General features: G+C 38.5%; 2 protein-coding genes across 5 annotated transcripts in view; one reads left to right on the plus strand and one right to left on the minus strand.

Annotated features, from left to right (window-relative positions):
* The window catches only part of fancc (FA complementation group C), a 39,759-nt gene extending 28,442 nt beyond the window's left edge, over positions 1–11,317 (plus strand). The window contains 6 exon segments of the mRNA XM_042488278.2: positions 1,558–1,633; positions 3,376–3,478; positions 6,270–6,444; positions 7,683–7,895; positions 9,546–9,746; positions 9,748–11,317. Of these exon segments, the coding sequence (XP_042344212.2) occupies positions 1,558–1,633; positions 3,376–3,478; positions 6,270–6,444; positions 7,683–7,895; positions 9,546–9,746; positions 9,748–9,867 (888 nt within the window). The 3' untranslated portion in view covers positions 9,868–11,317.
* A 59-nt stretch (positions 11,318–11,376) lies between these two features.
* The window catches only part of aopep (aminopeptidase O (putative)), a 119,078-nt gene continuing 117,565 nt past the window's right edge, over positions 11,377–12,889 (minus strand). For all 4 annotated transcript variants that reach the window (XM_088076634.1, XM_088076630.1, XM_042488272.2 and 1 more), the window contains one exon: positions 11,377–12,092. The gene's annotated coding sequence lies outside the window, so the exon portion shown is untranslated. The remainder of the gene's footprint in view (positions 12,093–12,889) is intronic.

A 12,889-nucleotide genomic window follows, 5' to 3' on the forward strand; every position in this document is an offset into this window, starting at 1 on the left:
ATATTTAGTTTACTATGCTAGAAAAAAGAAAAGCAGCAAATCACCTTAGTTTTGGAAAAGTCGTGGAATTTTGTTGTGCGGAATAAAATTAATCTTCCGGGGATAACCTTCCACGTAATGTAACATAGCAGCAAATTTATTTTCTGTAAGTTAGCTGTTGACATAACGTAGCTCTGCTATATGTTGACTTAGAGCTGCACGATATATTGTTTCAGCATCAACACTGCAATGTGCAATCATTGAATCGAAAGACATTCAATGTCAAATAAGCAAATGAACTAAAACACCTTATTTGCTGCTTGACACAAGTGTAAAACTTGTAGTTTATTTTCCATGACTAACATGACTAATACCAGCCAAGCCTCCCCCTTTAAGACAGGTTACGATGATGATCTGAGGTGGTGTGGCGGCATTTGTTGTGGGAAGTAAAACTCTCCTGTGTGTGTGAAACACATGCTTTTTCAAAATGGAAATTTTATTATGGGTCCTTGAACAGTCATAGAAAGGTCTAAAACTTTGTCCATGAAAATGTTTGGGAACTGTATTTGAACTACAGTGCCTTTAGTTTACCAAACTTGATTTCTCATGTGGGTAGATTTGGTATAGCTCAGCTTCTTCCAGTGTGAAGTAATTTGTAGCTTGCAAAGTCATGCTTTCAAATAGCTTCTCAATCACTGACTGCTGATAACTTTGGTGATCAATGAATCCAAACATATTGCTCTTTAATGCTCAGTGCCACAGAAGATGAGAACTCTCCAAATTCTAAAGTTTGCAACAGATGTCTAATTATTCTTATCCACCATCTTTGGTGGAAGTGAAATGATGGTTACTTTTGTGCCCTGGGCTTAGATGCACACACAGGGTGATGAACAATTACTTCCCCTCTGCCTGCAAAATCATTTAACATTTGATGAATCCTCCACATCATTATCACTTTATCTCCAGCTGGGACCTGGCTGCTCACACTACACACACCACAGTTTGCTCCTCTGCCTCGTAGACAATAAATGCAAATCGCTTTTAAATCATCAATTTGTGGGTAATAACTTTGTACAAATAAAACACCTGCAATATGTGGAGCTGTTAACACTGAAGTGACTGTCAGACCCCACAGATTCTCTCAGATATACATGAGTCTGTTGTTGTATAGGGGGCCTCCATCAGTACAGGGTGACAGCAGGGAATCATGTGCACTTACAAGTCAACCATTACTGTCATAAAGCCATGCAACATATGTGTAACGATGTAGGTGTAATGTATTACCTGCTGCACGGTTTTGTGACTGTAGCTTAACTCATTTTCACCCCTATTAGCCAGTAGATGGCAGTGCTACAATGTATTTACAGTGGACTCAGTTTTAATGGCGGTAGTCACACTGCACTAAACGCTACCTATTACACGCTGCATTACACATTAGCACCTACTGTATCACAGTTACACAGACTCCCATTCAAAATGTCATTTTTCAGGCCTTCAGAGCACAGTGATGTATGATTTGAGGGAAATATGATTTACATTTATGGAGCTCAGGAAAATTTGTGCTTTGTGTCGTTTTAGACGAGTGTATCTTTGAAGGCCTTGTTCCCATGGTCACCTCAGAGTCTGCTGGTTCCCCTCTTGACCCTGCCATCAGGTCAGTTTGTGTGTGTGTGTGTGTGTGTGTGTGTGTGTGTGTGTGTGTGTGTGTGTGTGTGTGTGTGTGTGTGTGTGTGTGTGTGTGTGTGTGTGTGTGTGTGTGTGTGTGTGTGTTTCATTCTGACACAATGCACAAAACCCTGTATTGTGAGAAAAGGTCTATTCAGGTATTCTTTAACTGTGTGTCAACAGTTTTCCTGCCGCATTGTGAGTGGGCTCTTGCGGGTCTTCTTCTTGCAAATCAATTACAGTTAATAATTGTTTTAGTGTTTTATGTCAAATATAGAAGTTGACACAGTGTGGAACAGAAGTTATACTTATATGCTTATTATATATAGCTCATGCATTATAAATCATGTCTCACTAATCCAGTCATATGCTTAGTACTTCACCAAATAGACAGACTCCTTTGTCAAAAACAGTATTTTTTTCCTTGCTGAGCACTTTTGCTAGTTTTAATAGATTTTTTTTTGATTTTTTTTTTTACATAATTTAGTAAGTGATTTTACCTTTTATATCTTATCTCTTTTATTATAAATCTGTATCTTTTATTATGTTTTTATATTTTATTGCTCTTTAAAGCAGTTTGAACTGCCCTGTTGTATATATATATATAATTTTTTGAATAGTTGGGGACAATTTTTCCTTATCCTCTGTGGACAGAGGGATGTCATATGCTGTTAAGTCCTCTGAGGCAAATTGTGATTTACTTAACTATACTGAGACTTAACTGAGTATGTATTGCCAGTGTTTTTGTATGGGAATCTTTACTGTTGGACGGATGCTCAGTAGGTGAGTGCAGGGGCACAGTGGAGCAGTGCTTATCAGTGTGTGCCCAGACTGGCCTGTAGGTAGGAATGATTTACATGAATGGAGCCATTTAGGGACACACTGGAGCCCAGCCAGAACTCTGAGTTAATTATTACTGTGTGTGTGTGTGTGTGTGTGTGTGTGTGTGTGTGTGTGTGTGCGTGTGCGTGCGTGCGCGTGTGTGTGTGCATGCGTGCGTGTGTGCGTGTGTTGAAGGGCAATTTTTCACCGTAGACTGAATGGAAACGGTACTGTGAAATGTAGAAGATCTGAGGTTTTATCATGATAAGTGTTTCCTCTGGAAAAAAGTTATAAATTTAAACTTAGCATAGCATTGTTAAAATCATAGCCTGTGGGTAGCAGACCTGGATCAAGATATGAAGCATTTGAAATATTTGTTAGTTTGTCAACCTCCTGAAGTGTCATTTATGTGAGATTTTCGTGCAACATTTGGTTCGTGGTTGGAAAGTTATTTTTGACAGAACAATGCAGCATGTGACAAAAACCACTCTGGCCTATAAGCAGTAACAGATAACAGCTGGAAAACAGGAAAAAGTAGTTTTGAGTACTAACAGAAATTTATCCAGTTCTGCTTGGAAAATTTTTGTGCCTGATATTTGGAAAGTTGACTATTATAGCTATTTCCATAAATACCATTTCATGCAAAATTAACTTGTGTTTTACTTCACTTTTTTAGTCTTTTATTTTGAAGTATTATGTATCTTAATGTCAGGGTAATCAGACTTTTTGGGGAACACACTGAGTTGATTGAAACCACTCTCATGTCTGTTTGCCAGAATGTTTTACTATTCCTTAAACATTGACTGTTGTGCTCACTTTTTATTTTGTGAAAACTAATTGATTCTAAAAGGCGCATTTATGTGCTACAAGTCATCATTGTGTCTGTATGATCTCAATCTGTTCTTGCAGAGATGCCTCCAGAGTCTTGGAGACATCATCTGAACTGGCTCAGCGGCTCATTACAGAGACTGACAGAGGAGGAAGAGGAGGGAGACAGAGACAGCAGCAGCAGGTTAGAGTGAGAAAGTGTTAATGTGTGTCTGCTTCCACCACCCTACTGAATGCCTGTGTGGTGTTCTTATTTCCATTAACTGCTGTTGAGGGGGTGGTTTAGTCAGATATTTTCCCCTTGCATCATAGCAGAGAGGTCCTGGTGCACAGCGTTGCTCCTCCAAGCGCTTATTAGAGGCTATTAGTTTCGGAAAGAGAAAGCTGTTGAGAAAAACAAGTGTTGGAATGCCCGGTAAGAGTGAGAAAGGGAATGCAAAAAAAGATCCAAAGAAGCAGGAAGTGGACAAAGGTAAAGTATTTCATATTAGCATGAAATGGAGAAAAGCAGAGAGTGAGTAGCCTTGGTTGGATTGATTTAGAGAAAAAGAGGACGGGGGATGCAGATAAAAAGGAGAAAGCAGTTGATGTCCTGGAGATGGAGACGGCTGACTTGATACCCTCCAGCTGCGGTTTTTAACAGGGCCCATTATCCCCACTACCGCTCCATTCTGGAGCTTCATGCAAAATTCCCAAAACATTGTTGTGAGCCAGCAGTGGGAAAGTAGTATGTTGTGTTGCTCTGAGCGAAGATGCAGCTGCCAGGGCTCTGCAGAGGGGTGCTGCTGTTCATATGTGGGAGCCAAGGGGAAAGAGGGGAGATGAGGAAGAAACCCCTAATGATGGTATTAGGGAAATTCGAGAGAGAGATCCTTATCGCTCTTCTAACTTCAAGTTACAGTCTCGCTGTTGCAGCTGTGTGCCTCTATTTAACTCTGTTGCAGCTCTCTCTCTGGACCTAAAGTCCATCTTGCAAAACTTGCAGACATTGTTTTACATTTTAAAAAAATCTACAACTATGTCCTCTCTCTTTATTCTTTCAGGCTGCAACTAACACTTATTTTTATTACTGATTAACATGCTACAGGCAAAAACCTTTTTTTCATACACGTCTCTTATTTTGAGATTTTTATCTTCTTTCAGACTACTGGACGAAAAACACCCCAAATACCCATTTAGGTTTTTATGTGAGTTCAGATTTCTGTTCCGCAAATATACGCAAAAGGTGAATTTTTAATTAGTTAATGCCTGATTTGCATAATTAAACATACAGAAAATCTGTAATACAAAATAAAATTATTTTAATGTATGAAATTAACTGGGGAATTTTTATGATGATACCTATTAGCTTTATTCTATTTACCTGTAGTGTCTCCCTTAAATTCTTGTCTATCAATTGTCTGATATGGGGAAAAGCACCCATCATAGTCTTCCAGATCTGAAAGTGACATCTCCACCAAAAGAACAGACTACAAAGATATTCTCTTAGGTATCATATGAGAAAAAGAAAGGGAAGAAATCTTGGCATTTGATAAGCTGGACACAGAAGACAGAAAAAGAAACCGATGGACTCAAAGAAAGACAAAAAATTGAGAGAGCCAGGGTGTGTATAACCACAGTAAGTCAAAATCCAAAAAGCACAAAAGAAATTGCACACCAGATTAAATTTACCCTTTCATTCACTTCTATATAAGTACAAAGGACCAGGAAATATTTGTCTTCTTAGCTTAAAAACTAGTAAGACTTAATTTTCAGTTGTGACAGTGACTCATCATCTAAGCGCTGGTAACATTCTTACATTTGCTACCCCTTTTTGTGGTGTGTCATCCCTCACTTGATTCTGACCATGGACTTTAAAGAAGTGGTATTAGATTCAAAAACAAAACAAAACTTGTCAAGATTCAGGTTGGATTTTCTAGTTTGGGATTTAGTGCTATTAAAGCAGAAAACGGATGCTCATCGCTGTTTGCTCATTTCTTTATGTGCTGAAATATCACCAGTTGAAAGAGCCAATCACAGCTGTCCCTCCGTGTGACATCAACACTGTGAACAAATAATGAGCTTCAGTCTCTAATTCTGAATCAGATCTAATTGAGAGCTTTGTCTCTTTTTGATCTTCCATTGTTACTGTCAGTGGGGGCAGGACTAATAGTACTGGCAGACACTCAGAGTTGTGGCTCATTAATAAACTCTTATGACACAAATGACCCCAGGCAGCCTGTTTTTCGAGGATTTGTGTGGCAACTGGAAACCACAGTGTTTGATGAAAACTTTGGTAAAACAACATCACAGATGCATGTCAATGGCAAACAGCAGTCATGCCAATTTGTCAAAATGTATTTATATATCTCCCCTTGCTCTCCTTTATGGCCAAGTTTGTTTTTTTTTTAATTGTTGGGGCAATAACTAAATTACTGGGCGGACAGTTACTAGCCCTTTTTTTACAACCGCACTTTGGGGTAGAACTTGAAAAGGAGAAAGTTGTACATATTTACACACATACTCTGGAGAGAAAAATTGCAGCTGGGAAGTGTCAGGCTATTTAGGAACTAAAGTAGACCACCCAAATCACCTTAGTTTATAGATAATAAAATCTGTTTATAGCACTGCGACCTTATATGATCTGGTAGTTCCACTATAATGCTCTGTTTGTGACCCAACATTACAAACTGAAATTGCACAAAGATAATTGATTTTACAGAAAGTCTTATCACAAGGTCCACTTATGTTCCCAGAGTCTTTTAATTTTTAAGTTTGACAATTGATGATTTTTGCTATAAATTATTCAGTTCCTTTTTTAATTGCAGTCCATGCAGCATGTGCTGGTATAATTATGTCCTCTGGTGTGCTGCAGAGTCATTTGTCCATGCACTTCCACTGCAGCAGCACAGAAAAATCCTTCAGATCCCACAATTCCTGGTTAAGGCCGCTTTCTACCTTTAGTATTAAGAATTGTTTCTCCACCTGTCCTGTAGGGGGCACTACAAAGTGTTTGAGGCCTGGTTCCTGCTGGTCCACTGCGCCCACTGGGTGCAGGTTGCTGTGCGGCTGCTGGTGACATCAGGACCTGAGGACTGTGGCGCCCTCCTGTGGCTGCTGAACTTCTACTACCATCCCACCAACAGGGGGCACCGCAGAACCTTTCAGTTGGTAAGAATTTCTCTAAAAAAAAGAGAGAGAAATTATTTTATTTAACTAGTTTTTAAAGCTGTCAGTCTTCTTTCATTTTTTCTGTTATGAGCTGTTGTTTGAGTTTCATGGTGCCTGTTGTTTACATAGCTAACAAGATTTTCAAAATAACGGCTGACAAAGCCTTAAGAAATCTGGACCAATCACCATACATTTGCATCACTCATGGTTTCTCTTGTGCTGGAAGAGAGTGATACCAACTCTGAAATAGGGGCTTAAAAATACCAATGTATGTTGATTGGTTGAGCACAGCCAATGTAGCACTGGAAACTACCACTTAAAAAAAAAAATTAAAAATTGTAGCCGTGTAAACAGCAGACGGCACTAAACAAAAACCATAAACAACAGCTTGCAACAACAAAAATTGAAGAAAAACAGACAGTTGGACAAACAGTGAAGTCATGGCCTTACTGCACATAGACGCAATGTGGGAAATACAACGTAATTTTGACTCTGCTAAGCGAGATACGTGTAGGCTGGCTTACGTTACTTAAGCATTCTTATTGGTGGTGTGAATGCACACAGAAAAAAAAGCCTTTGAAGGTATGTAGTTTTTGGCAGCGATTCCTTGCAGGCAATTCCTCTCGGGGAGTCCCCAGAAGTGTTTGGTCTGACAACGTTTCTGTATTGACATACTGAACTTTATTTGATATGACGGGAAGAGGAAGTAGTGTGTATCATAACTCAACAACATAACAATGTGGATGGTCTGTCCATTTGCTCTTGGCAGATGTGTTGTTGAAAGCTATAGAGAAAAAACAGAGAAAGAAATAGAATACATTAAAGAATAAATTATGGATGAGCTGAGCGGGAGAGAATGAGACAGAAGCGAGGACAGAGAGAGAGAGAGAAAAGAGAGAGAGATACAGATGAGGAAGGGAGCCGGGTGAAAAGGGTGATGTAGTATTGATTTCTCAGTGAGTGTCTGGCCAGCTGGCCCGAGTTTCATCTCTCTGTCTCCTGTTTGTCCGCCTCCTCTCGTAACCCTAGGAGACTCACAGTCGTCGCCGCTGTCTCTCCCATTACGAGTTTAAGATCAGCTCACATGGGGTTGCGTTTGTTCATCATTTGTGAATTACTAATCTATTGATTTTTATTAGTAGGAAAAATACTTAAAACAATGGGGTTGGTTTCAGAGCGATTTATAAGTAAACATCTGTCGGCTGAACTGAAATTTATCATGTCTTATGTGGTTCCAGGTATGTGTCAAAGAAGCATGGGACCACCTACGCTCCCTGTTCTTGGTCTCAGCTCGTCCTCTTCCTGTTGGCCGTCTGCAGTCGTTGATCACGCTGCTGTCAACACAACCTCAGCAATCATCACAGTCTGCATTATTGATCCTGAACCTCTTAGTCAACTTTGCTGTTTTCTTTCAACAATCGCTGAGCGGATCAACAGACATTTTACAGACGGTGAGGAAACAGAATCTGTTTTCTTTCTCCTCCAAAAAATCTGTTTTCAGTAATTTCCCAATTCATGTTCCACGCATCCCCTGGTTAGACAGTTTTGCACATTGTGATTCATTGTTGATTTTGGTCTGCTACAAGATAATTTGCAAATACATGGCACTTGAATTTCATTTTTGACCATGAAAACAGCAGCTGACCAAAAAAAATCTAACCACAAGTTCCAATATATTGCTTTTTTGGAGCCTGTATCACTCAATCTTCCTTGGCAGGAAGTTATGGATGTTGATGAAGAACTTTTCATATTTTTTTGGTTAAAATTAATACGTTTTTTTTTTTCACTTATCATTATGAAGTAAATGTTGACTGTGCTATGTAGTGGCTAGAAAATAATGACACCATCTGCATTTAGATTGGTTTTCTTTAAGTATTGCTTTAAACTCTGCAACTCTGTCTACCACTGGGTACAATCTCCTGGGAAAATAAAGGCTCAATTAATAGCTCAAAATCTGTGTCAAACATTGTGCGCCCAAGCAGGAGGATAGTGCTTTTGTCTTTCCCGGCAGCTATCGGTAGCTAAGCCCAGTTACCAAAGAGTATCAGTGTAAGTTCATTGCTGTAGCACAAATGGCAGACATAGACACTATTGTGTTAACTGTGGAAGATCAAATGCATATTGTCCTGTGTTGGCTCTGAGAAAAACAAAGTGGTGGAGTGAGAGGTTGTCTTTGCAACATCGGTGCCAACAATATCACCATTTAGAAACACGAGGAGGGGAAAAGTTGAGGTCATTCTTGACCTTCAAACGTTGCACCACAAGGTCCACTTGGTAAAAACCCACTGCACGAACATACATTTTTAGGTCTGTGATATACATGAAAGGTTCCTTTAAGTGAAAACAAAGTATAATGTCTATGTTATTGTTTAAAATGCAAAAGTTCAAATAAACTTTTAATGCACGATAACACTCACATTTTAGGCACGTGTTTTACACTAAGGTGGTTTTGACAGAAAAAAACACTAAATTAAACTTCTGTTTTGGTTTGCCTTAATAATAAATTTAATTTTACATTGAATGTTAGGTATTTTAGTTTAGTTTGTTTACACATATGTTAAATAAACAAATAAATGAAAATACAAATTAGTACATGAGCAACAGAAATGTTATGGTCAAATGCGAAAAACCCCTCTGAGGGGCTTGATCAAGGCACTTGCCATATTAAACCGTAATGCATTTACTAATTAAATTTTGTCAAGATCGTCAAGGGAAAGATGAGATGCAGCATCAAGTACACAATGTGAAAAAAAATTAAAATCACTAATACACAGGTAATCCATAAGTATAACACTGGGGAGATAAAATCAAACCTTTAACATCTTAATTATACAGACTTTTATTCTTAGAGGTAATTGAGTTATTTCTTATCCAAAATCTCTGTCCATTTATCTCAGACTCTAAGTATTCAAAATATTTAGATGGGTTTGAGTACATATCTATAATTATATTAAGTGTTGTTATAATTTGTACCATATTATACCATGTACTATATCTTTTTGAAATAATATTGTTTTGAAATAATGATGCCTTTTCAGATACCATTTTTGTGTAGCAATATGAGCAATATTCTTTCTGTCGTTGTGTGTGTGTCAGTCCAGGTGGTGGATCAATCTGGTCTGGTTGATGAAGCAGCGCGTCTTCTCAGCTCTCTGGAACTCAGTTTCAACGAAGGAAGCTGCTCATCAAACAACGCTAACGGAGTTCATCTCAGGATCAAGGCACTTCACAGCACACTAACACATATGCGTGCAGCAACGAACCCTGCCGAGAACCAGGCACACACGCTCACACACTCTAAAACAGGTGAGAGCGCATACACACACAAACACACACACACAAATTAATGCACAGAGTCACGCAGCAGTGAGTTCATCCTCGGCTCAGGGTTTTTTCAGGGCACCTTTGCAGAATGACAAATAGCCAGCTCGCTCTTGTGCAGATACGCTGCAGTGCAATGACAGGAGTGTGTCAAAACAGCACAGCGAGGACAGATTATGTGGAGAGGCTGCAATTATACGCACACACACACATAACATAACTACAAGGCCCACAAGGACACTTGAGCAGTGACAGATCACACTGCAAAGAAGCAGCAGCGCGTACAACGTGTCAGAATCCTCCCACTCATAATTGTCTTACAATATAAATCCTTCACAGTACATATGCCAACTGAAAGACATTTAGGTTTGAGGGACAGGAAAACCAAACGCTAGTTATGTTTGTATGAATACTATTTGTGTTTGATGTTAAAATGTTTACATGAAGAAAATTGCCACAATGAAGATACGATAAAATTTGCTATTTTATTTGCTTTGTTATTCATTAAGATGTAAAAGGACTCTCTGTCCTTTGTGCTTGATTCATAATTGTAAGTGCAGACATTTAAAAATACCCCTGGAGCCAAACATTTGAGAATACCCAACTTGTGATTCAACATAACAGACTTTAAGACTACTGACTGACTGCTGCAGGAGCTGGACAGACTGCAAACTGTTTATTTACATTTCCTTTGCTGTCGAAGCAATTATTGAGATTTTTGGCATCACGCAGAATGACATTTTGTTTTCAGTTTGGTACATGATGTACTTGATTTATGTGCTGATCAGTTTTCCTCCTTTAAAGGAATACTTCTTGTATTAATTACTCACCGTGTGTTACGTTGAATTTGTTAAAAAAAGAATCCAAAAATTGAAAACCTTTTTTATGACTTGAAGTAAACCCCATAAAACTCTACAGTTTTATGCACGGCCAAGTAACATCCCTCAGCACATGCGTGCATTTAAACTCTGCTCAAGCCGAGCTCATATGCATGCACGTGCTCAGTGTGCCGCTCAGTTTGTGCTACTCATAGGTGGAAGTGTTTTAAAAAGTAAGGTTTATGGAAAATGCATGTGTTTGGAAAGTACTGAGCAGAAGGCTGGATACGTGAAACTAAACTGCAGGACTTTTGTGTGGGTTTGTAAAAGGTTGTTTTGATATAGTTTTGCTGTTGTTATTTGCAGACTCCAACGACTTCAATTCATGAAGAATGTTTGCCTTTTTCAGCTTGTTTGTTCAGCGTTCACTGCAGAGGTGGAAGGTTTCATGCCATCCTGTTTTACTAAATGTTAGGACGTTGCGTTGATACAGGTCTCAGTTTAAGGATTTGAAGGAAGGAGGGGAAATTGTTGTGTAGCATCATACATCAGAGCAGTTTATGCAGTAACCTTCTTTAACACAGAATCTTATCTAAATGTTTCTCATTAGGTTTGTGAAGAAAATATTAACTTGTATTTCACCCCTGTCCTGATAGATTATGCCAATGAAATCTGAAAAGTCAATATGGTTATATGTACCTAGCTGCAAATAAAATCTGTATAAATGTCACAAACATTTTATTCATATGTTTTGCTCCTTCAGTGATGGAATTAGCTTAAAAAAGGCATGCACTTATTTCAAGAGAACATTTATTTTACCTTGAACATATCAAAAATCTTAACATAAAATACAAAAGAAAAAAAGTTAACCATTAGTATTTGTTTATACAGCAGTTAAAAAAAAACATTGTTTACACGTAAAGAAATGCCCCAAGAGATGTCGGTTGTATATTTTCCACTGTCGTTTATGCCCAGAGTGAAGTAATTTGTTATGTATAAAAACCTCAAAGTATTTCCTGTCTAAACTCTTAAGAACCAGATCATGCCTTCAGACTAAACAGACATGAAGTCACACCTACACCTACACCTACACACACACACACACACACACACACACACACTAACTTAAACACAGCAGCTAAGGTTCTTCAACATGGATTGAGGTATAGCATTTCTATCAATGACATATCTCTCTTTCCCCAGTATCTTTTAAAACAAGTGAAATTATGTCATTTTCACTGCAGGGCTAATGTTGACAACAACATTGCATATCACTAGAAACAGCTTGTAATGCAATTGGTTAACTTGTGCCAATTTCTTTAGACTTAAATGGAAAAAGCTGCTGTACTCTAAACTTTGCCAGTTGCCTTTGGCTGTAGAGTAAGAGCCTTTTGGTGTTCACACTGCTGAGCAGTTCTGTAGCCTCTCCTATAGAGGAAGAGGAGGTGAGCGTGGACCCTTTACGCCTTGCGTTCCAAACTCCTGTCATCTCCGTCTGTAGTCGGCAATCTGGAAGAGAAAGATATGTTCAGATCTGAGTATTACGGAACATTTTATAAATATCTGCAATCCTTTAGCTGAACTGTTGGTATCTACCTGATAAGCCACTGAAGACTTGTGTGTGTGTGTGTGTGTGTGTGTGTGTGTGTGTGTGTGTGTGTGTGTGTGTGTGTGTGTGTGTGTGTGTGTGTGTGTGTGTGTGTGTGTGTGTGTTCGTTCGGTCAAGATAAATAATCTAGTTCAGATGTTCAGATGAAGCCAAAGACACAGAACCCGATCAGTATTGGTGTTGGATGCGTTACCAAAAAATGTGTTTAAAATGTTGACTAAATAATAGCATGTTTGATAGATAGTTGTGAGCTTTCATGTAACGTTTATTATCAAACAGAAGATCAGCAAACTCACTTAGTTTTTGTTTTTTTTATCCAGCACCTGTAAAAGTTTTTTGGTTGTGCGTGCCCTCCACCTTAAGTATTCATTTCACAGTTATTAATCATTAAAAAATCAATTGTATATTCTATAAATTGTCAGAAAATAGTAAAAAATGTTACCAGAAACCCAATCCTAGTCCTTCCATTGCTTGATTTGTCAGTCCCACAGTTCAAAACTCAAAGATACCCAACTTACAGTCATGTAAGACAGACAAAAACACAAATATTCACAAATATTTATCCAGTGAAAAAATTCTTACAGTATTTTTTTCCGGCAATTAACTAATCTACTAAGCAACAAATCATTTTAGCAATAGATCTGTGTACAGTAAGCTGATGATGACAGATAATACAGACAACTAATTTGTCAGCTCT

This window comes from Plectropomus leopardus, chromosome 4, assembly GCF_026936395.1.
Source record: "Plectropomus leopardus strain MGB_pleo_1.0 chromosome 4, ASM2693639v1, whole genome shotgun sequence".
Taxonomy (NCBI): Eukaryota; Metazoa; Chordata; class Actinopteri; order Perciformes; family Serranidae; genus Plectropomus; species Plectropomus leopardus.